This window comes from Pan paniscus, chromosome 5, assembly GCF_029289425.2.
Source record: "Pan paniscus chromosome 5, NHGRI_mPanPan1-v2.0_pri, whole genome shotgun sequence".
NCBI classification, from domain to species: Eukaryota; Metazoa; Chordata; class Mammalia; order Primates; family Hominidae; genus Pan; species Pan paniscus.
Window position 1 is genome coordinate 151,685,669 of NC_073254.2, and position 23,969 is coordinate 151,709,637.

General features: G+C 37.9%; 1 protein-coding gene across 1 annotated transcript in view; it reads left to right on the forward strand.

Moving 5' to 3' along the window:
- Positions 1 to 23,969, forward strand: part of ENPP3 (ectonucleotide pyrophosphatase/phosphodiesterase 3) — a 102,770-nt gene that overhangs the window by 51,622 nt on the left and 27,179 nt on the right. The window contains exons 13-18 of the mRNA XM_008953010.4: positions 3,453 to 3,561; positions 5,766 to 5,897; positions 6,277 to 6,308; positions 14,066 to 14,193; positions 22,214 to 22,280; positions 23,828 to 23,915. Coding sequence (XP_008951258.4) covers positions 3,453 to 3,561; positions 5,766 to 5,897; positions 6,277 to 6,308; positions 14,066 to 14,193; positions 22,214 to 22,280; positions 23,828 to 23,915 — 556 coding nt within the window. The remainder of the gene's footprint in view (positions 1 to 3,452; positions 3,562 to 5,765; positions 5,898 to 6,276; positions 6,309 to 14,065; positions 14,194 to 22,213; positions 22,281 to 23,827; positions 23,916 to 23,969) is intronic.

Consider the following 23,969-nt stretch of genomic DNA (forward strand, 5'->3'; position numbering starts at 1 on the left):
GATCGGAGTCCCCCAAGAGATCTATCTAGGCAGTCTCAATCTAGTCTAGAGTAGGGTGCAAATTTGGGCTGGTTAGGAGACTCTCCTCTGAGTGACAAAAAGGAAACAGAATTTGCAAGTGGTCTTATTGAGGAAAGAGCTGTGCACATAGGAGGAACACATAAAATGAACAAATGGTCTGACAAACAAATGGCTAGATGGCTCAGCAAGTTGACAGCGTGATCATGGTAAGAATAATAGTAGCAGCTCACCCTTATTTGTGTTCTGCTGTGCCAGAGCTGTTGGCCAAGCTATGAGAATTATCTCCCACCAATGTCTGCAGCATTGTGTAACAGGGAAGAGGGCTAAGAGGAAGCCCAGAGAAGGAGTCAGGCACCAATCCTGCAGGGCCTTGCAGGTCCTTGCAGTCTAGAAAAAGTACAATAAGAAGCATTGAAGCATCGTAATAAAGGAGGTGACAGGACCAGATCTGTGTGTATTTAGAGATCACTTTTATTGTGTAAGAGGAATGGGTTGGAGGAAGCAGGGGAAAGTGGGGAGAGACAGGTTAGCTTTCCCAACATTCCAGAAAAGAGATAACAGTGATTTGGACTAAGGTAGAGGCAACCATTGTGGATGGAAGAAGATATAACTGAGATTCTTTTAGGAGGTAGACTTGGCATGACTTAATGTGAGTTGGGTGAGGGGGTTGGGGGATCAAGATTGATTTCCTAGTCTCTATCATGTGCCAGCAGGTGGTCCCATTTATATTAATAAGACTGCTAAAGCAGGGTAAGTTTGGGGAGATGCTTGTTTTGCAATTGAGGTACCTGTGATGTCCAAATGAAGATGTCCAGAAGACAAATAAATGTGGATTTAAAGCTCAAAGGAGGTGAAGATCTTGGATATCGGCAGCATATAGATGGTGCACAGAAGTGGAGATGGCCTAAGGAGAAAGCAAAGAGAGAAAATAGAAGGGTTAGGACCAACTGTCACTTAAAACTTGAGAAGAAGAGGCAAATGAATGGAAGTAGAAGGTTTTGTGACTTTCTTAATTATTATTGTTAGTTTTAATCGCATACCTTTATTCAGAGTTAATATGACTTATAAATTGACAGTAAAAAGGCGATTTTAGTTTATTTTGGCCCATTCACTAAGTGGAAAACTTATCACTCAAACTTATCAAAGCTACTCAATTGTTGCCCATTATAGGAATTTCTTGTTTCTTTCCTTTGGTTGGGTGAGAGTTGGGAACTGGCATTTCACATTCTATGGAGTGTGTACTTCATGACAGAATCTGGGTTCAAGAAATATGTAATGATTTGGGTTGCATGATCCCTTTCCTGTGAGAACTCATGCTCTCCTTGAGAGGCAGACGGGTACACAGATTATTTCAAAACTGTAAAGAGTCCAATGGCAGCTATATGTCAGGGTGCTGGCAGAGGACAGAAGAGGAGGGAGTTCTTGGTGTGGTTGGGGGAGTGAATCAGATGACTATGTAAAAGGAACGTTATGTCATGACAACAGGTGGAAACAGTAACTCTCGCTGGCAAACCAAAGTGCAGGTCACACTAAGACTGAAGGTCAGGAAAGCATCTTGGAGTTGATGATGGATTGAGCTGTAGATAGAGAGTGGCTTGTGTTCAAGTCCTGCTCTGTCCCTTATTAACTGAAGGACTGTGAACATGTCACTTAACTTCTTTAAACCTCAAGTTTCCTGACCTTTACAACTGACTGTTCCAGTAGCACTTTCCATGAATATTTGCTGTGGGGATTTCAAGAGATAATGCACTAAAGACCTTAACTCTATCAGGCTTGTAAAATTCCTTCTCAAAAAAAGAAAAAGAAGAGGCAATCGTTGTTATAATAGTACTCTGAGAGATAAAACATTTCTTTCCCCAATCCATTGCTATTATGCTTTCTTATTCACTGGAAAAAAAAAAACACAGAAAATTTACATCAGTGAAATTTACTTAAACTTTATATCAGTTCCATGATTATATTCGTAAAGTGTAGAAAATTAAAAAACACAAAGGAGTGAGTATAAACAATAAAATAAAAATGAACTCCAATTCTACTATTTAGAGACAACCACTGTCAATAGTACTTTGATATATTTCCTTATAGTTTTCTGTGTATGCATGTTTACTAAGAAATGCTAAATATATTTCAAAACAAAATCAGGATTATGCAATATGTATACAGTTTGGTTTTCATTTTTATTGCTTAACATTGTTTTGTGACTATTTTCCTATGCCATTGTTTTTGTGGGGGATGGGTAGAGGGAGTTTCACTCTTTCACCCAGACTGGAGTGAAGTGGTGCAATCTTGGCTCACTGCCCCCCCAGGGTTCAAGTGATTCTCCTGCCTCAGCTTCCCTAGTAGCTGGGATTATAGGTGCCTGCCAGCACGCCCAACTAATTTTTGCATTTTTAGTAGAGACGGGGTTTCGCCATTTTGGCCAGGCTTGTCTCAAACTCCTGACTTCAAGTGATCCACCTGCCTCAGCCTCCCAAAGTGTTAGGATTACAGGCATGAGCCACCACACCCTGCCCCACTGTTCTTTAAAAGTATCTTTTCATGGATATAGAGTAAGTCTTCTTAAGAATGTGTCATCATTTACTTTTCCTTGTGGCCAAGCGTGTCAGCTCACACCTGTAATTCCAACACTTTGAGAGGCTGAGGCAGGAGGATCACTTGAGCCCAGGAGTTTGAGAACAGCCTGGGAAACTTAATGAGATCGAATCTCTACAAAAAATTAAAGAATTAGCCAGGCATGATGGTGTCCACCTGTGGTGCTAGCTACTCAGGAGGCTGAGACAGGAGGATTGCTTTAGTCCATAAGATCAAAGCTACAGTGAGCTGTGATTGTGTCACTGTACTCTAGCCTGGGCAACAGAGTAAGACCCTGTCCCTAAAAATAAATAAATAAATAACTTATTTTTCCTTGCATTTAAATTATAAATCAATAATGTGATGACTGTTTGTATGCAAGTCTCCATTTGTACTCCAAGTGTTGACTTAGGACAAATGCCCAGAAGTAGAATTGTTGAGTTGCAGATGCTCTTTTTAACTCCCTGGAAACCTATTGTCACATGACCCTCTGAAATGTATGTGACCCTTAGGCTGTCTTAGAAGTATCTGTCCACTCTTCTTTCTAACTGAGAGCATCACTATGAAAATTTTTACAGTTGAATAGTGTTAGTTGACATTCAACATGGTTTCACGTATTTATTGGCCAGCAGTCTATCTTCCTTTGTAGGAAGTATGATTTAGATTTTTGTTTATAGAAATTTAGGGAATTGGTATTTGATGAATATGGTAGCATGGGTGCTAGTGCTGGGCTCTGATGTTCTGTTTCAAAACCAGCAATTTCAGAGATGGAGATGTGTTTAATTTTTACTTGATTAGATAACGGTTTGGCTAATTAAGACAATTCATTACGACAATCTTAACTCCAAATTATTTTTTAGGTAATTAAAGCCTTACAGGTAGTAGATCATGCTTTTGGGATGTTGATGGAAGGCCTGAAGCAGCGGAATTTGCACAACTGTGTCAATATCATCCTTCTGGCTGACCATGGTATGCTTTTAAAAAACATTCTTATTTTATCATTGACTACAATTTATCACTTCAGAAATCATACACAAATAATAGTGATATTTTAAAATCTCTACTTCCAGACCTAAAGTCTCTTGAAGAAGCAAGGAATGAATTGTGGTAGAATGTGATGAAAAGAGGACTACATTAAATTTTCTAGTTTAATTATTCTGATACCCCTGAAAACCTACCCACAGACACTATGTTTTGTAAAAGTAGAGTTAATGATATTTAACAGGGATGTGGTTGGGTTTTTATTCAATCTAAAAAGTGCTTTGGGGCCTTCTTTCCAGCCATGATTCGTTCATGTAGATTGGCTGCAGTTTACTGTAATTGGCAAGTTTTGCCACACCGTGTGTTTTTTTTTTTCAGTTATGTAAATAGATGTGTGTTTATTCATAGCTTTTCATCTTTAAAGTTACTGTCACCTCACATTTCTCTACTTGAGGTTAACTCTTGATTTTGGTTAACCTGAATGTTAAAGGAAGTGAAACAGTGGAGACACCCTCTCCCACCTCACGCAAAATGCATTCAAAGTTTTGAAGTACATATGCACTCGTTCTACAGGTTTTTTTTTTTTTTTTTTTTTTTTTTGAGATAGAGTCTTGCTCTGTCACCCAGGCTGGAGTGCAGTGGCCCGATCTTGGCTCACTGCAAGCTCTGCCTCCCGAGTTCATGCCATTCTCCTGCCTCAACCTCCTGAGTAGCTGGGGTTACAGGCACCCACCACCATGCCTGGCTAATTTTTTTGTATTTTTAGTAGCAATGGGGTTTCACCGTGTTAGCCAGGTTAGTCTCAATCTCCTGACTTTGTGATCCGCCCACCTCAGCCTCCCAAAGTGCTGGAATTACAGGCGTGCGCCACCGGGCCTGCCCTCTACAGATATTTTTTTAAGTGCCTACTCAATGATAGGTACTTTCCTAGATATGGAGTAGATCCTTCCTAGCTAGGGTGGTCAAACTGTCTTCTTGAGGAGGACATTTAAAGTCAAGCCCCAATATCTGTGAAGGGACCAGCCATGGGGCATGAGGAAGAAAAATAGTGTGTCTGCAGAACTTTTGGTCGTATTTTAGAGCATCCAGATAATGGGAAACATAGTAATGTATTTTTAAAATTTCTAAGGTAGTTCCCTAACACTTTGCCTTATTGTTTTAAAATTAAACGGAAACTTTTGATGTACATTTTGTTAAAAGAAATTAATTAAAATAATAATTTATATGCAAGCCAGGCACCATGGCTCAGGCCTGTAATCCCCGCACTTTGGGAGGCTGAGGTGGGTGGATCACCTGAGGTCAGGAGTTCGAGACCAGCCTGGCCAATATGGTGAAACCCCATCTCTACTAAAAATACAAAATTAGCCAGGTGTGGTGGCACATGCCTGTAGTCCCAGCTACTTGGGAGGCTGAGACAGGAGAATCACTTGAACCCGGGAAATGGAGGCTGCAGTGAAGTGAGATCACACCACTGCACTATAGCCTGGGCAACAGAGCAAGACTCTGTCTCAAAAAAAAAAAAAAAAATCATGTGCAGTCTGAAAAATCTTCAAATAAAAAAGGTTAACTACCAAATCTTTTTATAGCACGTACTCCTCATATAAATTTAAATTACTTTATACTTTTTTTTGAGACAGAATTTTGTTCTGTCACTTAGGCAGGAGTGCAGTGGCACAATCTCGGCTCACTGCAACCGCCACCTTCGAGGTTCAAATGATTCTCGTGCCTTAGCCTCTCGAGTAGATGGGACTATAGGGGCACGCCACCATGCCTGGCTAACGTTTGTATTTTTTGGTAGGGATGGGGTTTATCATGTTGGCTAGGCTGGTCTTGAACTCCTGGCCTCAAGTGAGCCGCCCACCTCAGCCTCCCAAAGTGTTAGGATTACAGGTGTGAGCCACAGAGCACAGCCTAAATAATATACTTTTAAAGGTAAAGGTTATTTCCATTAATCTATTATACATTGAACAAATGATCTGTTTATGATACCCATCTGTTCTTCCCTCAAACGTGACCCTTCTCCACTGCCACAATTTTCTGCCAGAGTAGAGTAATAGGGTGAATTGCGTAAATTCTCAGTGAAGCTTAGTTTGAGATCTGTAACATAAAATGTCTTCTATTTGACAAGACAGAAATCAACCGTTGCCATTTATATACGTTCAGTGGGTTATTATGATTATTTTTTTATTCAGGAATGGACCAGACTTACTGTAACAAGATGGAATACATGACTGATTATTTTCCCAGAATAAACTTCTTCTACATGTACGAAGGGCCTGCCCCCCGCATCCGAGCTCATAATATACCTCATGACTTTTTTAGTTGTAAGTATGAAGACACCTATATGAAAAAAGGGTAAAACTGAAAATGAATAACCATAGTCCACTAATTCTGAGAGGAAGTTGGGATTATCAGACCCTCTACTGACTTCTTGAGAAGACCACAGAGAAACAAGTGGGAAATTCCCATGCTTAAGTACAGTCTATAAAGTCTATGGTAATATCTAATATTGTTAGGTTGAAATATATCCTACTCAGTTCTAAATGCTAAAATAATTCTTTGCTTGAAATAATTTTTAATATAATTTTACCAGATCACAGTTATTAATAAGTGAATGTATCAAATTCAACTGAGTGGTTCACATTCTTTGCATTTGTTCGTTATCAATTGTAATGTCATTTATTTCTTTTTCTTTTGAAACAGTTAATTCTGAGGAAATTGTTAGAAACCTCAGTGTAAGTATACAATACTCTTAATACATATATTTAAGTTAATGCAATGACCTTAATCTGGGTTTTTGAGAAATTCATATTGTATATTTCTAAGTCTAAGCTACTTGGAATTTATTTTTAAACCTTCCATCAATATTATTTTATATGCATATTAGTTGCTTTTATCTTAGTTGTTTTCATTTTGGAGCTGACACATCCACAGAAATTAGCTTGCAGTAATAGTAGCACTAAATCCTGGCTTATATTGAAAGGGCTGATGTCCCATTCAAAAGGGTTGCATTAGTGAGCTTCAGGTAGCATTGTCTTTCTCATTTTTTGTGTGACTAATATAAGAGGATAGTGAATTATACCTCTTACAGATCTTTTTTTTAGTAGTCAAAAAGATAATCTCTTTACTCACTAAGTATAATTGCAACTGCTTTTGATTGGTTCCCATATCCCAAATTGTAAGTAAATGAGTAGAGAAACTTCCAGATATCTTAAAGCAATATTTTTGAAAGTACAATTCACTACTCCTGGAGAGACCTGGAATGGTCTTCTGTAATAGTTTTGTTATTTATTTATTTATATTTATTTTACCTTTACAATGTTTGCCTTTATTAACTTTTTTTAAAAAATTCAACTTTCATGTTAGATACAGAGGGTACATGTGCAGATTTGTTACATGGGAATATTGTGTGAGTCTGAGGTTTGGAATATGGAACCTATCATCCTGGTAGTGAGCATTGTACCCAATAAGTAGTTTTTTAACCCATACACCTCCTCTTCCCTCTAGTAGTCCACAGTGTCTATTGTTCCCATACTTATGTTCACGTGTGTTCAATGTTTAGCTCCCACTTATAAGTGACAACATGCAGTATTTGGTTTTCTGTTCCTGCATTAATTTGCTTAGGATTATGGCCTCCAGCTCCATTCATGGTGCTGCAAAGGACATGATTTCATTCTTTTTTATGGCTGCATAGTATTCTATGATGTATATGCACCACATTTTCTTTATCCAATATACCATTGTTGAGCACCTGGGTTGATTCCATGTCTTTGCTATTGTGAATAATGCAGCAATACACATATGAGTTTATGTGTCTTTTTGGTAGAATGGTTTATTTTGGTGGAGGGGTATATCCCCAGTAATGGGATTGCTGGGTAGAATGGTATCTCTGTTTTAAGTTCTTTGAGAAATCTCTAGACTGCTTTCCACAGTGGCTGGACTAATTTATACTTCCATCAACAGTATATAAGTGTTCCTTTCTCTGCAGCCTCACCATAGCATCTATTGTTTTTTGACTTTTTAGCGGTGGCCATTCTGACTAGTGTGAGATGGTATCTCATTGTGGTTTTGATTTGCTGACAAAAACAAGCAATTGGGAAATAACATAATAAACGGTGCTGGAATAACTAGCCAGCCACATGAACATTGAAACTGGACCCCTACCTTTTGCCATATATCAAAATTAACTCAAAATGGATTAAAGATTTAAATATAAGACCTCAAACTATAAAAATCCTGGAAGGCAACCTAGGAAATACTCTTCTTGACATGGGTCTTGGCAAATAATTTTTGGCTAAGTCCCCAAAAGCAATTACAACAAAACAAAAAATAGGTGAGACCTAATTAAACTAAGAGCTTCTGCATAGCCAAAGAAACTATCAACAGAGCAAACAGCCTACAGAATGGGAGGAGATATTCACAAACTACAACAAAGGCCTAATATCCAGAATCTATAGGGAATTTAAACAAATCAACAAGCAAAAAACAAATAACCCCATTAAAAAGTGAGCAAAACAAATGAAGACACTTCTCAAAAGAAGACATACAAGTAGCCAGCAAACATGTTAAAAAATACTCAGCTTCACTAATTCTCAGAAAAATGTAAACCAAAACCACAATGGAATAGTTTTTATAGTTATATATTTAAAATATATTCACAAATATTTATCTACTACATGAAATTCATGACTTCACTATTGTTTGCAATGCGACTGTAACTATTTGAGTACAGGGGGTATGCAGTTACAGGCTTACCTTGCTTCACTGCATTGTGCTTTCTAGATGTTGCATTTTTTTACCAATTGAAAGTTTTGTGGCAGCTCTGCACTGAGCATGTCTATCCAGTGCCATTTTTTCAACAGCATGTGCCCGCTTCATGTCTCTGTGTCACCTTTTGTTAATTCTCACAGTACTTCAAATTTTTCATTATTATTATATGTGCTCTGGTGATATGTGATCAGTTACCTTTGATGTTACTATTGTAATTGTTTTGGGGCACCATGAATCCTACTCATAGAAGATGGCAAACTTAACAGATAAATATTACGTGTGTGCTGATTGCTCCACAAACTGGCTGTTTCCCGTCCCCCTCCTCACCTCTGGACTCTTCTATTCCCTGAGGCATAACAATATTGAAATTAGGCCAATTAGTAATGCTACAATGGCTTCTAAATGTTAAAGTAAAAGGAATAATGACACATTTCTCATTTTAAATCAAAAGCTAGAAATGATTAAGCTTAATGAGGAAGGCATGTTGAAAGTTAAGATGGGCCAAAAGCTAGGCCTGTTGCATCAAACAATTAGCCAAATTGTCATAACAAAAGAAAAGTTCTTGAAGGAAATGAGAAGTGCTATTCTAGTGAATACATACATAATAAGAAAGTGAAACAGCCTCATTGCTGACATGGAGAAAGTTTTAGTGGCTGGATAGAAAATCAACTAGCCACAACAGTCTTTTAAGCCAAAACCTAATTCAGAGCAAGACACTAACTCTTTCTTCAACTTTATGAAGGCTGAAATGGGTGAGGAAGTTGCAGAAGAAAAGTTTAAAGCTAGCAGGGGTTTGTTAGTGAGATATAAAGAAAGAAGTCTTCTGGCCAGGTGCGGTGGCTCACGCCTATAATCCTAGCACTTTGGGAGGCCGAGGCAGGTGGATCATTTGAGGTCAGGAGATCGAAACCAGCCTGGCCAACATGGTGAAACCCCGTCTCTACTAAAAATCAAAAAAAAAAAAAAAAAAAGCCAGGCGTGGTTTTGGGCACTTGTTATACCAGCTACTTGGGAGGCTGAGGCAGGAAAATTGCTTGAACCCGGAAGGCGGAGGTTGCAGTGAGCTGAGATCACGCCACTGCACTCCAACCTGGGCAACAGAGTGAGACTCTATTTAAGAGAGAGAGAGAAAAAAAGAAGAAGCCTTCTCCATAACAGAAAAGTGCAAGGTGAAGCAGCAAGTATTTGTGATGACATAGAAGCTGCAGCAAGTTATCCGGAAGATCTAGCTAAGATCATTGATGAAAATGGCCACACTAAGCAACATATTTTCAATGTAGAGGAAACAGCCTTCCATTGGAAGAAGATGCCATCTAGGACTTTCATAGCTAGAGAAGAGAAGTCAATGCTTGACTTCAAAACTTCAAAGGACAGGCTGACTCTTTTTTTAGGGGCTAATGCAGCTGGTGACTTGAAATTGAGCCAATGTTCATTCTGAAAATCCTAGGGCCCTTACGAATTATGCTCAATCGACTCTACCTGTGCTCTGTAAATGGAACAACAAAGCCTGATGACAGCTCATCTGTTTATAGCATCCGTTTCCTGAATATTTTAAACTCACTGTTGAGACTTTCTGCTCAGAAAAAAAGGTTCCTTTCTAAAGATTGCTGTTTATTGAGAATGTACCTGGTCACCCAAGAGTTCTGATGAAGATGTACAAGGAGATGGATATTTTCATGTCTGCTAACACATCTATTCTGCAGGCCATGGATCAAGGAGCAATTTTAACTTTCAAGTCTTACTCTTTAAGAAATACATTTTATAAGACTATTGTCTTAAATAAGGATTCCTCTGATTGATCTAAGCAAAGTATTATAAAGTGAAAACCTGGAAATGATTCACCATTCTAGATACCATTAAAAACATTTGTGATTTGTGGGAGGTCAAAATATCATCATTAATAGGAGTTTGGAAGAAGTTGATTCCAACCCTCCTGGATAACTTTGAAGGGTTCATGACTTCAGCAGAGGAAGTAACTACAGTCGTGGTAAAAATAGAAAGAGAACTAGAATCAGAAATGGAGCCCGAAGCTGTGACTGAGTTGCTGCAATCTCATGAGAAAACTGCAACAGATGAAGAGCTGCTTCTTACGGATGAGTAAAGAAAGCGGTTTCTTGAGATGGAATCTAACCCTGTGAAGATGCCATAAACATTGTTGAAAAGACAACAAAGGATTTAAATTATTCCATAAACTTAGTGGCTAAAGCAGCAGCTTTGAGAGGACTTGAGAGGATTGACTCTAATTTTGAAAGAAGTTCTACTGTGGGTAAAATGTTATAAAACAGATTCGGATGCTACAGAGAAATACTTTGTGAAAGGCAGGGTCCACTGATGCAGCCAACTTCATTTCTGTCTCATTTTAAGAAATTACCACAGCCACCCCAGCCTTCAGCAACCACCATTTTGATCAGTCAGCAGCCATCAACATTGAAGCAAGGCCCTCTACGATCAAAAAAGATGACAACTCACTGAACGCTCAGAGGATCATTGGCATTTTAAGCAATTAAGTAATTTAAAATTGAGGTATGTAGTTTTTAGACATAGTGCTGTTGCACCCTTAAAAGATTACAGTATAGTGTAAACATATTTATGTGCACTGGGAAACCAATTCATATGACTTGCTTTATTGTGGTGGTCTGGAACTGAGTTCAAAATATCTCCAAGGTATGCCTGTGGAGTAAAATCTCTGAGGTTGGAGTGCAAAGGACTGACGATAAACGCTGAGCAAAGAGTGGTTAATATAATCTGGGACCCACTGCAAGTTTCAAGTAGAATGCCCATTAGAGCAGAAATTCTTTACAGTGATGATCACTCTGTTTTTCTCTCAACACCTTCTAGTATGCCGATCTTGAGTAAAAACTGTGGACATTCTTGCCCACCCCTTCTGGTGAAGTGTATACATGCAATGTGTTCATGCTGAGTGGATGCATAGTTCAGCATTTTCAACATGTGGACTCTCTAAATCCATATATGGTTTTCTTTTTGTTTCGTCACCTCATGATCCCTATAGCTGAAGCTCTGTTGGTGAAGAAGGGCAAATCTCTAATAATCCCAGTCGTGCAAGGGGATTGAGTATCACAGTCTTTGGAAATCCATTGCATGGCATCACAGATATGGACTGGACCTAGAGTTACAAAGGCCCAAAGAAATGGGCTACCATTTCACATAGTCCATCCTTCCCAAGAAAATATTTCATGTGGTAGTATTCCCAGCAGTGCTGTTCCCTGGGCCTATATTGAGCTTATTCTGGACAGAATTAACCAAGCATGAAGTGGCAACTTTTTAAGTTCTGCAGCACTCTGACTACATGAGAGACATCACTACTATTTATTCTGAGATAAAATGTCAAAAACGGCCGGGCGCGGTGGCTCATTCCTATAATCCCAGCACTTTGGGAGGCCGAGGCGGGTGGATCACTTGAGGTCAGCAGTTCGAGACTAGCCTGACCAACATGGTGAAATATCTTCTCTACTAAAAATACAAAAATTAGCCGGGCATGGTGGTGGATGCCTGTAATCCCAGCTACTCTGGAGACTGAGGCAGGAGAATTGCTTGAACCCAGGAAGCAGAGGTTGCAGTGAGCTGAGATCATACCGCTGCACTCCAGCCTGAGTGATAGAGCAAGACTCAGTCTCAAAAAAAAAAAAAAAGAAAGAGAAAAAAAAAGTCAAAAATTGTATCTCAACTCTGTAGACTTCATTCCAAATTCTCAAATGCAAAGAATCACCGGTACTTCTTCACAGGTAGGCAGTGTGCCTCCGGTTTTCTCTGGATTTACTCTGGCTACACAAAGGCCAGGAAAGTGTGACAATTACACACAGGGACAAATTATAGTTAGTCCCTTGCATCTTGGGGGAAGCTGCATACTCAGCAGCTGCCAGGTTGTGCCTGCCTGGAAGTTACAAAAATATTGGCTTAAGAAAGAAGTAATGATAAATAAAACAGTAGAAGCATAAGAAGCCTAGAAAATATACCAAAATAGGCAAGAAAAAACTGGCAAAAATATGTTTGCAATATATACTTTTGTTTTTCCTCTTTCATTCTATAAACTCTCCCTGCTCTCCCATTGTCTATATTTTGTTTAAATTTTGTTTGTGTAAATTATGTGCTTCATAGTTTCTCTTATTTTTCTTATCTAAATTGACCCTGAGATAATAGTGACACACACTTGTTAATATATATGATATATTGTGGTTTAAAATAAATGAGAAAATGAGGAAATAGGAAAAATTTCGTTTCCTTTGTTTATGGTTTTTCTTCTTGTTTCTCAAAATGGTCATGAGGGAAAGTTCCTTTGTAGTTCTATTTCTCATTACCTCATTTTTCTTTTACATAAATAGATACCAATGTGATTTGCATTTCTACAATTTTAAAATATGCCATACAGTCATAATTGTTAAAGAAACAAAATTTTACTCCAATTTGTAAGGAAACCATGATTTTTTTACAAATAGGGAGACTATAATAGGTTTCAAAAGCCATTGACTTGATTGGAAAACTAAGCAAATGTAGTTTATTTAAAAGATAAATTGAGTCTGTTGGAAAGTGCTTTTTTGTGCAATTAAACTACTTTTTAATTTTTTTACTCATACCTACTAATATGGTATATATATTTATATGTAATTTAGACTCAAAAGTTGTCATTATCACTCTAAATCTAGATGTCTGTCCATTTTCTGTTAAAAAAGAGGGTAATTCATAGTGGTTTAATATATATATAATATATGGTTATATATATTACATATAATATATAACCATATATAGTATATATTATATGGCTATATGATATATGATATATGATATATGGTTATATATGATATATGGTTATATATGATATAATATGTAGTTATATATGATATATGATATATGATATGATATGTATATATGATATGATATATATGATATGTGATGTATATGATATATAGTTATATATTATACACTATATATGATATATAGTTATATATTATAACTATATATGATATATAGTTATATATTATAACTATATATGATATATAGTTATATATTATACCTATATATGATATATAGTTATATATTATACACTATATATGATATATAGTTATATATTATACACTATATATGATATATAGTTATATATTATACACTATATATGATATATAGTTATATATTATACACTATATATGATATATAGTTATATATTATATAACTATATATGATATATAGTTATATATTATACAACTATATATGATATACAGTTATATATAATATATATGGTTATATATGATATATAGTTATATATAATATATATGTTTATATATTATATATTATATATGGTTATATATTATATATTATATATATGGTTATATACACACACACACACACACACCCAGGAATAAAAACTGAAAACATTGACTCATAATTTAAATCAGATTTTTTATTTTTTTGAGACAGTCTCACTCTATGGCCCAGGCTGGAGTGCAATGGGGTGATCTTGGCTCACTGCAACCTCCGCCTCCTGGGTTAAATCAGATTTTTAATTGCAACCTGATTATCATTGCAACGGCAAAAGTAATAACTAGGGGATCTGACTACATTGATAATAGGTTTAATATTCCTATTGTATTAGCCAAGCTGAAATCCCCTTACTTTTAAAAGGTGCTTCATAAATTGATGTAGAAGATGAACTTTTAAAATTAATTTGCATGTCTTATGTATCATAAAGAAATATTTACTTGCTTTTCAGTGCCGAAAACCTGATCAGCATTTCAAGCCCTATTTGACTCCTGATTTGCCAAAGCGACTGCACTATGCCAAGAACGTCAGAATCGACAAAGTTCATCTCTTTGTGGATCAACAGTGGCTGGCTGTTAGGTTCGTGTATCTGTTTACTTATCTCATAATGCCTTTAATAACCATCTGTCATTATAAGTCTACTTAACCTTACCCTGCTATTATCATCACTGTGAATTTTCCTGAGCATTGACATTTTCTTGCCTTTTTGTATGCTATTTAGCAGTTCTGCATTTGAAGTGATCGTTATTAGATTGCTGATTTTAGCATCCTTATCTTAACAATATAGATGAGAATGAGGAGTAAGGCTAAGAGTGTGCCCAGGGACTGTAAGTGCCAGCACCTTCCTACCCCCACTATGCTGTCCATTAAGGCAGCAGACAGATGATATCAGTTGTCTTTCAGTCTGATAATGAGTGATTGATTACACAACTCTTTAAGACCTTTGTCATCTTTGTGGCTTTTATAAAAGAGCACATACAGGGCTGTAAGACCAAGTTAATGAATTAGTTGTAACATTTATTTCTTATTACTATTTATAATGGTAATTTATGTTGATTATTGAAACATTTGCAAAATTTAAATGTGCTTAGAGAAAACAGAAACCACTTTGACTTTGTGCATGCTATTTAGCAGTTCTGCATTTCAAGTGATTGTTATTAGACATTATGACTCACTCCATCTTAAATAACCAATTAATCCATTGATTCAACATTTTATTGTATGCTTGCCATGTATGCACCAGGCCCTGTTCTAGGCATTTGAGATACAGATCTGTCTCCTGCTCTCATGTACTGTAGTGGAGAAAACTGAAAATAAGCCAGTAAACAAATAAATATACACTTTGTGATAGCTGATAATTCCAATTTTTGTATTTCATACCAGCACTTTTTTCCTTATGCATAAGTAGATATAAAAAGTATCTGGACTTTATGGCATTTTTCTAGCCTATTTAATATGTATGAATGTAATGCCAGGGGGATAGAATGACAATGGCAATACAGTGGCTAAGAGATATGTTTGACAAAGAAAAAGGAGATGACACTTTGGGAGGCCAATGCGGGCAGGTCACTTGAGGCCAGGAGTTCGAGACCAGCCTGGCCAACATGAAGAAAAATACAAAAAATTAATAAAAATACAAAAATTAGCCAGGCATGGTAGCACCTGTATTCCAAGCTACTTGAGAGGCTGAGGCAGGAGAATTGCTTGAACCCGGGAGGCGGAGGTTGCAGTGAGCCAAGATCGCACCACTGCACTCCAGCCTAGGCGACAGATCAAATTAGTATTTGATTCCATTAAAAAAAAAAAGGAAAGAAAGGAAAAGAAAGGAAAAGGAGATGAAAGAACACAAGGGACAAGGGACAAGGGAATTAGGCTCCAACATTCAGGATCAGGAACTGGGGATTTGGCTAAGCCTATTCTATAAAATAACCTGGAAACCCCTGTTGGGCCTGAGAGTGCAGTTTCACACTGGTTCACTAGATGGCGCTGACCCCTCTCTTTGGGATCGAAGTTTATTAGCCCTTTGTGTAGATGGGTGGCTGTACTGTGGCTCAGGACATTCTCTAGAAAGTATTTTCCTTAAATATGTGAACAAAATTAAGCTCTACTAATATTAAATACATACAACTGTTAGTAATTTAGGTATGTAATATATAAATAAATATATGTCCAAGTTGGGGTACATTCTCCAGATATTTACTGTTAAGAGTCTAACACCAAACAAGTTAGGTCACTGGTACAGAAGGAGAAAGAGCTGTAAAGTGAGAGCTCGCCCACCCAAATACCTCTGGGTATCATGTATTAATACTCAATCTCAAATGGTGAGCTGTTTATTCTTTTAAAAACCTGCACTGAAATGTTAAAAGAACTGCAACCCAAGAGTCCACGGCCAGGCTCCCCACCTAGCTAGGTTGTGGGAACTTGGAAAAATTAATATCTTAGAGTCTAATTTTTCTCATCTGTAACACAAGATTAGCCTAGTTTTATTATTTTCTTGCCATTAACATACAAAGTAAACTAACTTACATCAAAGGAAATTTTGAATACAGCCTTAACAGGAGAGCAAGTGAAGAATCTAATCTGGGCCAGGCACGGTGGCTCACGCCTGTAATCCCAGCTCTTTGGGAGGCTGAGGCGGGCAGATAACAAGGTTAGGAGTTTGAGATCAGCCTGGCCAACATGGTGAAACCCCATCTCTACTAAAAAAATACAAAAATTGGCCAGGCATGGTGGCGTGTGCCTGTAATCCCAGCTACTTGGGAGGCTGAGGCAAGATAATTGCTTGAACCTGGGAGGCGGAGGTTGCAGTGAGCCAAGATCACACCACTGCACTCCAGCCTGGGCAACAGAGCAAGACTCTGTCTCAAAAAAAAGAGAATCTAATCTGATTAAATCCTGGGTTCACTCTCTCCAACTCTTAAAACACAAGCCTCCAGCTACTTATTTTCTAGTGAAAGTACATCATCTTTAGTAATAATGTGCATCATTTGATAATTAGGTTAGGTCCCCTTTGCACAGTTATAGCAAATTTCAACAGGTTGTATAATCTATTTTCATCATCATCTTTATTTTACCTAAAATGTGTTAGATTTTACTAATTTGGGGAAACCTGATGTTTTGATATAGTAGAAGTATTAATAAAGTGCTTTTTTAAAAGAACATGAATATTAGCTTCTAATTTTGGATCAGCAACTGACAAATAAATTTCAGGCACCTTTTTAAGAACTAGAGATAACCAACAAAGTACCCGACCAAAGGATCTTTGCCCAGGTAGGAAGATAACAGCTATAATGAGATGGGATAACTATTGCACTAGAACCAGGTACAAGGCTCAAGGAAGCAAAAATTACAGACCCAGGTGTGAATGTCAAGGAGCATCAGAGAATGCTTCCTGGTAGGGGGGTGGTTGCTGATCGGGGTTTGGAAGACTTATGATGGGATAGGATACGTGTTGCCATACAGCAGGTCTGCCCTGTGCAGTCTGTCGGTTGTACAGTGGCATCCTGCCAACAAGGTGAGTGGGAGTGGAAATGGAATCTTTGCTCAGCTCACCAAGCCTTAACAGGGGCTGCATTGGCAGGAGGAAGGGGATTCGTTTTTTGTGGTTGTTGTTGTTGTTGTTTTTGCCAAAAGTGCCATCTGCTTGCCAAGTCTTGAACACTGCCAGGCCGCGTCCTTCAAAAGGCACCTTTTTTTCTCTCAATGATCTACCCAGAGCACCTTTTTTTTTTTTTGAGATGGAGTCTCGCTCTGTCGCCCAGGCTGGAGTGCAGTGGCGCGATCTCGGCTCATTGCAAGCTCCGCCTCCCAGGTTCATGCCATTCTCCTGCCTCAGCCTCCCGAGTAGCTGGGACTACAGGCACCCACCACCACACCCGGCTAATTTTTTGTATTTTTAGTAGAGACGAGGTTTCACCATGTTAGCCAGGATGGTCTCGATCTCCTGACCTCGTGATCCGCCCTCCTTGGTCTCCCAGTGCCGGGATTACAGGCGTGAACCACCGTGCCGGCCTGAGCACCTTTTTAAAGCCAGCAGTAGCTCTAGGGCAAGAAAGGGTAAAGAGAAGGAGGCAGGTTTCCAGATGGAAGAACGAGATTCCTGCAGTTGCAAGTAGTTCTGCATTGCTGGAGCACTGAGTGTATGAAGCCATCATGTGTACAAAGGACCTTGTCTGAAATGACTAAGGAGTGTGACTTTGATCTTGAAGAAAGTAGGCTGTTGGTAGATACAGGTGGCTTGAGGTGAATATAGGGATATTTGCTTTTGGAGAGGTCCTTCAAGATGCTACATGGACGAGGATGGTCTAGCGCAGTGGTCCCCAACCCTTTTGGCACCAGGGACCGGTTTCATAGAAGACAGTTTTTCCAGGGTGGGGGCAGGAAGGGGGGGTGGTTTCAGAATGATTCAAGCGCATGACGTTTATTGTGCACTTTATTTCAGTTATTATTACACTGTAATAGATAATGAAATAATTATACAACTCGTTATACTGTAGAATCAGTGGGAGCCCTGAGCTTGTTTTCCTGCAACTAGATGGTCCTATCTGGGGGCGATGGGAGACAGTGATAGGTCATCAGGCATTAGATTTTCGTAAGGAGCATACAACTTATATTCCTTGCATGGGCAGTTCACAATAGGATTCACCCTCCTATGAGAATCTAATGCCACTGCTGATCTGACAGGAGGTGGAGCTCAGGTGGTAATACTCACTGACCCACCACTCACCTCCTGCTGTGTGGCCTGGTTCCTAACAGGCCACAGACAGGTGTGGGTCCATGGCCCAGGGGTTGGGGACCCCTAGTCTAGTGTGAAACAGGGAAGCCTGTTAGAAAGGTATGTAGTGACCCATTCAGCCCCAAGGGAGCCCATGAAGCCATGGGGATGGTGAAACTGTATATAGTGCATCACCGGGAAGGTATTATGGTTAACTTAGACGCCACAGTTTCTAGGATAGTCTTGCTTTTATCATATTCTGTCTGACATTTGTTCTCATTAGAACATAGATTTTTATTTCCAGCAGTGTTAAATAAGATTAGGGGTATGTGTGTGGTGTGTGTGTGTGCGTGTGTGTGTGTCTTGAAGGGAAGATTCAGAAGTTCTGAAGGCAGGGTGATCAATTTGGGAAATTGTTCAGGTCAGAGGATCTAGCTTAGAATGGTGGCAGCTGGCTGGGCATGGTGGCTCACGCCTGTAATCCCAGCACTTTGGGAGGCCAAGGTGGGTGGGTCACCTCATGTCGGGGGTTTGAGACCAGCCTGACCAACATGGTGAAACCCCGTCTCTACTAAAAATACAGAAATAAGCCGGGTGTGGTGGCAGGCACCTGTAATCCCAGCTTCTTAGGAGGCTGAAGTAGGAGAATCGCTTGAACCTGGGAGGCGGATGTTGCAGTGAGCCAAGATCACACCATTGCACACCAGGCTGGGTGACGCAGTGAGACTCCATCTCAAAAAAAAAAAAAGAATGGTGGCAATTAAAGAGGAAAGGAAAGAACAAACAGGAGAGATACCACACAGGAAGACAGGACTTGGCAACTGATCTGGCATCAGGAGAGAAGTCTTATTCATCTCCCACCTGTGTCATTACCCAGCTGTGGTAGAGAACCCCAGCCTTGATTTCAACTGTGTTAATTAGACATGGGGAAGATAATGGAGAATTTGTTCCAAAATATTTCATATGAGACTTGGAAGTTGAGCTAACTTATGACAGATAGAATCAACTCATTTTCCAAGTGCCAGCTATCATTGTTCCATATGTAACTTCCAAAGCTAAATTAATGATTAGACATGAACATGAGGAGGTAGGGAGCAAATTTCCAAAGTTTTTACTTGGAAATAAATAGAAAAGAGAGCTTTTCAAACAATATTTTAATCTTTTGCTTCTGAATGAAATTTTGCAATATTTACTATAGTTTTTAAATTGAGCTGGATTAGGAGATGGAAATATTTTAAAAAACTAGATTTTTCTGAAAATAGAAAAATAACCATAGTACGAGCATTAGAAAATTTACCAAAAAACTTAGTTCAAAAAACCTTTTTCTTTCTTTCATTAATGAACATTCTAGCTTTCCACACAGAATTTAAAACTTAATTACCTCCTACTAAATAATTCCAGTAATATTGGGAAACCAAATATCTATGCAGTAAGAATAAAAACATTTATTTATTTATAATTAAAAAAATAGAGGCCGGGTGTGATGGCTCATGCCTGTAATCCCAGCACTTTGGGAAGCTGAAGGGGGCGGATAGCCTGAGGTCGGGAGTTCCAGACCAGCCTGACCAACATGGAGCAACTCCGTCTCTACTAAAAATACAGAATTAGCTTGGCGTGGTGGCACATGCCTGTAGTCCCAGCTACTCGGGAGGCTGAAGCAGGAGAATTGCTTTCTGAACCCAGGAGGCGGAGGTTGCAGTGAGCCGAGATCATGCCACTGCACTCCAGCCTGGGCAACAAGAGTGAAACTCTGTCTCAAAAACAAAAGAGAGATGGAGTCTTGCTATGTTGTCCAGGCTGGTCTCCAGCTCCTAGGCTCAAGCGATCCACCCACCTTGGATTCCTAAAGTGCTGGGTTACAGGTGTGAGCCATCATTCCCAGTTGAGAATAAAAACACTTTTTAAAACCTATTGTTCGGGCTGGGCATGGTGGCTCACACCTGTAATCCCAGCACTTTGGGAGGCTGAGGTGGGTGGAACACTTGAGGTTAGGAGTTCCAGACTAGCCTGGCCAACATGGCAAAAACCTCTCTCCACTAAAAACACAAAAATATTAGCTGGATGTGGTGGCACATGCCTGTAGTCCCAGCTACTCGGGAGGCTGAGGCAGGAGAATCGCTTGAACCCAGGAGGCAGAGGTTGCAGTGAGCCAAGATCACGCCACTTCACTCCAGCCTGGGTGACAGAGCGAGACTCAGTCTCAAAAATAAATAAATAAATAAATAAAACCTATAGTTGTCACATGCCAGCAATTTTATTGGCATTAACTAAGATAAGGAAATGAAGTGACATCCTTAGGATATCAAACTTAATTTCGTTATGAATCAGGACTTGTCTCGCTTTCCCCATTCCAGGTACTTACCTGGCCTCTCTTTTCTTCCCTCTACTGGGTAGAGTTGAGTGAGTGTGGCCTGGTCAGATTTGTGATTTATTTTTTAATTTGTGATTTATTTTTATTTTCTATTTAAACTGAATTAGAGTCAGTTATGAATTTTTTTAATGTTGATTTTTTAAAGACACTAAATTACTGTCCTGTTGTTAGTCGAGTCGAGTTTGTAAAAACAAACAGAAACCCTGTGGGGGGTGTGTTTGTGTGTGTGTGTGTGTGTGTGTGTGTGTATTTGCCCTTGGGGTGAGAGGTGGGGGTGGGGAAGCAAAAGAGAGAAATCTTTTAGGGCCAGCCTTTGGAAATAGGAGTCCTTTGTTCCCTTCAGAGATCAAATTTGACCCAGTATAACATTGTTGCTTTAAAAGATCTAGGTTCATTTATCGCTATTTTCCAAGTATGAAAAACAGCTACTTATAAAATTGTTAATACTGCTCAATTCAAAACAGTATTAAAATGTAGGCAAAAACTAATTAATTAAATTTGAAAATTTATTCAAATAATAAAGCTACAGCCTATGGAAGAAAATCACAAAGGTAAACATAATTATAATAATAATCTCTGAATTTACAGAATATACTAGCTTCTTTTTACCAAGTACAGTTATGTGTTGTATAACAACATTTTGGTCAACAATGAACTGCTTATGTGATGGTGGTCCCATAAGATTATACTACTATAGTTCTACTATAACTTTTCTATGTTTACATGTGCTTAGATACACAAATCCTTACCATTGTGTTACAACTGCCTGTGGTATTCAGTACAGTAGCATGCTGTACAGGTTCGTAGCTAGGTGCAATAGGTTAGACCACATAGCCCAGGTGTGTAGAAGGCTGTACCATCCAGGCTTGTGTAAGTGTACTCTGTGATGTTTCCACAATGATGAACTTGCATAAGAATGCATTTCTCAGAACATATTCCTGCCCTTAAGCAATGCATGACTGGATTATAATTAACTTGCCCTGCCTATTCTTTATTCATGCTTTCATATTATTTTCCTAGACATCTTCACTGGAAAACAGAAATTGATATTTTTCCCCAGTTGCAAAGATTTATTCCTAAAGCATTGAAATGCTAAAATAACATATTAACCAAACTATTCTTCAGCATATAGTCATTGATGTGTAAAGGTACACCCATGAGCTTGAAGACAAATTCATTTTTTTTTAAATCTGTACCTTTATTACTAGCCTTAGTCAGTATCTATCAGTCAGAGACTTTTGAATTCTATTTATAGATCCTGGAATTTTCCTTTCTTCTCTCGTACCCTTCTGTTTGTTCCATTATGGTTATGAATTTGAGCATGAAAATAAATATATTTATTCATTGTTGATATAAAAATTTATTCTGTTGTTGATAGAAAAATATATTATTCTGTTGTTGATAAAAAAATTTACTTATAAAATTTACAGAAACTATATAAAATTAGTTAAAGCTTACACTATGGTCTCATATCAATATATTGATCAGTGTGTAATAATATTTTTTCTTTATAGGAGTAAATCAAATACAAATTGTGGAGGAGGCAACCATGGTTATAACAATGAGTTTAGGAGCATGGAGGTAACTTACTGCTTTTTTTTTTTTTAACTTTTATTTTAAGTTCAGGGGTACATGTACAGAATGTGCAGGTTTGTTACATAGGTAAACATCTATCATGGGGGTTTGTCATACAGATTATTTCATTACTCAGGTGTTAAGCCTAGTTACTGCTTTTTTAAAACAGATATTTATTGCACACCTATTTTATTATAGGCAATGTTCAAGGTTCTTGAATACATCTGTGAACAAAACAGATTAAGATCCTGCCCTCACGAAGCTTTTATTCTAAGGGGGGATACAGACAGTAGGAATAATAAAATAATACATTATTTGTTATATCAGATGGTAAATGCTGTGGGAAATAAAGAAAAAGTAAAGGAGAGTAAGGGAGAAATTGGGAGTATTTTGGGGTACCCTGGGGGCAGTAAGAAACTTTAAATAGGGTGGAAAGAGTAAGAGTCATTGAGTTGACATTGAGCAGAGATTTGAAAAAGGTAAAAGAATTCGCCTTACAAATATTCAGGAGCCAAGTGTCCCAGGCAGAAGAAACAGCCATTGAAAAGGGCCAAAACTGGGAGTGTGCCTGAGTCTATGAGTAGAATGCAGCTGATAATCCCCCATAGGTAAAGCTTTGCAACCTGGTTATCTCATCTACTTCCATTTGTAACACACACACACACACACACACACACACACACACTCCTTTCCAAATAGAAAAAAAAATGTATTAGGCCTTTTATGAATATGTTTCCTTTTATTATAACATTGTCATGGTGAGTTATATCTTTTTGTAAATATTTGAAAACGATATCTGGAGAAAGAGCTTTACTATTAATTGGGGTACTATGTAATAGTTAAATAAATTATTGCAAGAAAAATTTATGCCTCCAATTCTTTGATGATTATCTTAATATATATATGTATATATACACCCACACCTGTTACCAAAACATAATTGCTTATCTATGTTTGATATTTTTCTTCTAATTGTTTAAGTCTAAAATAATTTGATCTGTTATAAATAATATAATCAAGTTAACATTAATTAATTCAATGTAAACCAAAATATTTAGGTCTTTTTATCCCAAAAGTAAAAGAGAGAAGTGTAAGTGGAACAGGAAGTTAGACTGCATCTAAAAAAAAAGTTAACATTTTGTGTAATGTTAACATATTCGATTAACATATTTGATTTATGATATGAAACAATATGAAAAGATAATATGATGTTATATGATTAAATTTCTACTAAATATTGTGCCCATATTGCAGAATTATGCTGATATTGGCTGTGTGCCATTGTTTGTATTCTCCTACTTTATTGGCACATGAGGTGCTATCGAGGTAGGTAGAGACAGAAGTAAATACAGCATTGATTATATTTGGTTGGGATTGGTACAACATTACAGGTGGAAAAATATGAAAATCATTTTCAAAACTAAAAAAAAATTCCTTACAGAGGCCTAATACAAATAGGAGAGTAGTTACAGAAGGAAAATTTTGTCTCTTCCTATATTTGTTTTTGAATTTGGATGACATCTAATAATAATAATCTGACTATTATGACCTAGGCTATCTTTCTGGCATATGGACCCAGTTTTAAAGAGAAGACTGAAGTTGAACCATTTGAAAATATTGAAGTCTATAACCTAATGTGTGGTAAGTATATTTAAATAAGTTCGCCAACAAAATATGGATAGTTTTAAATATATG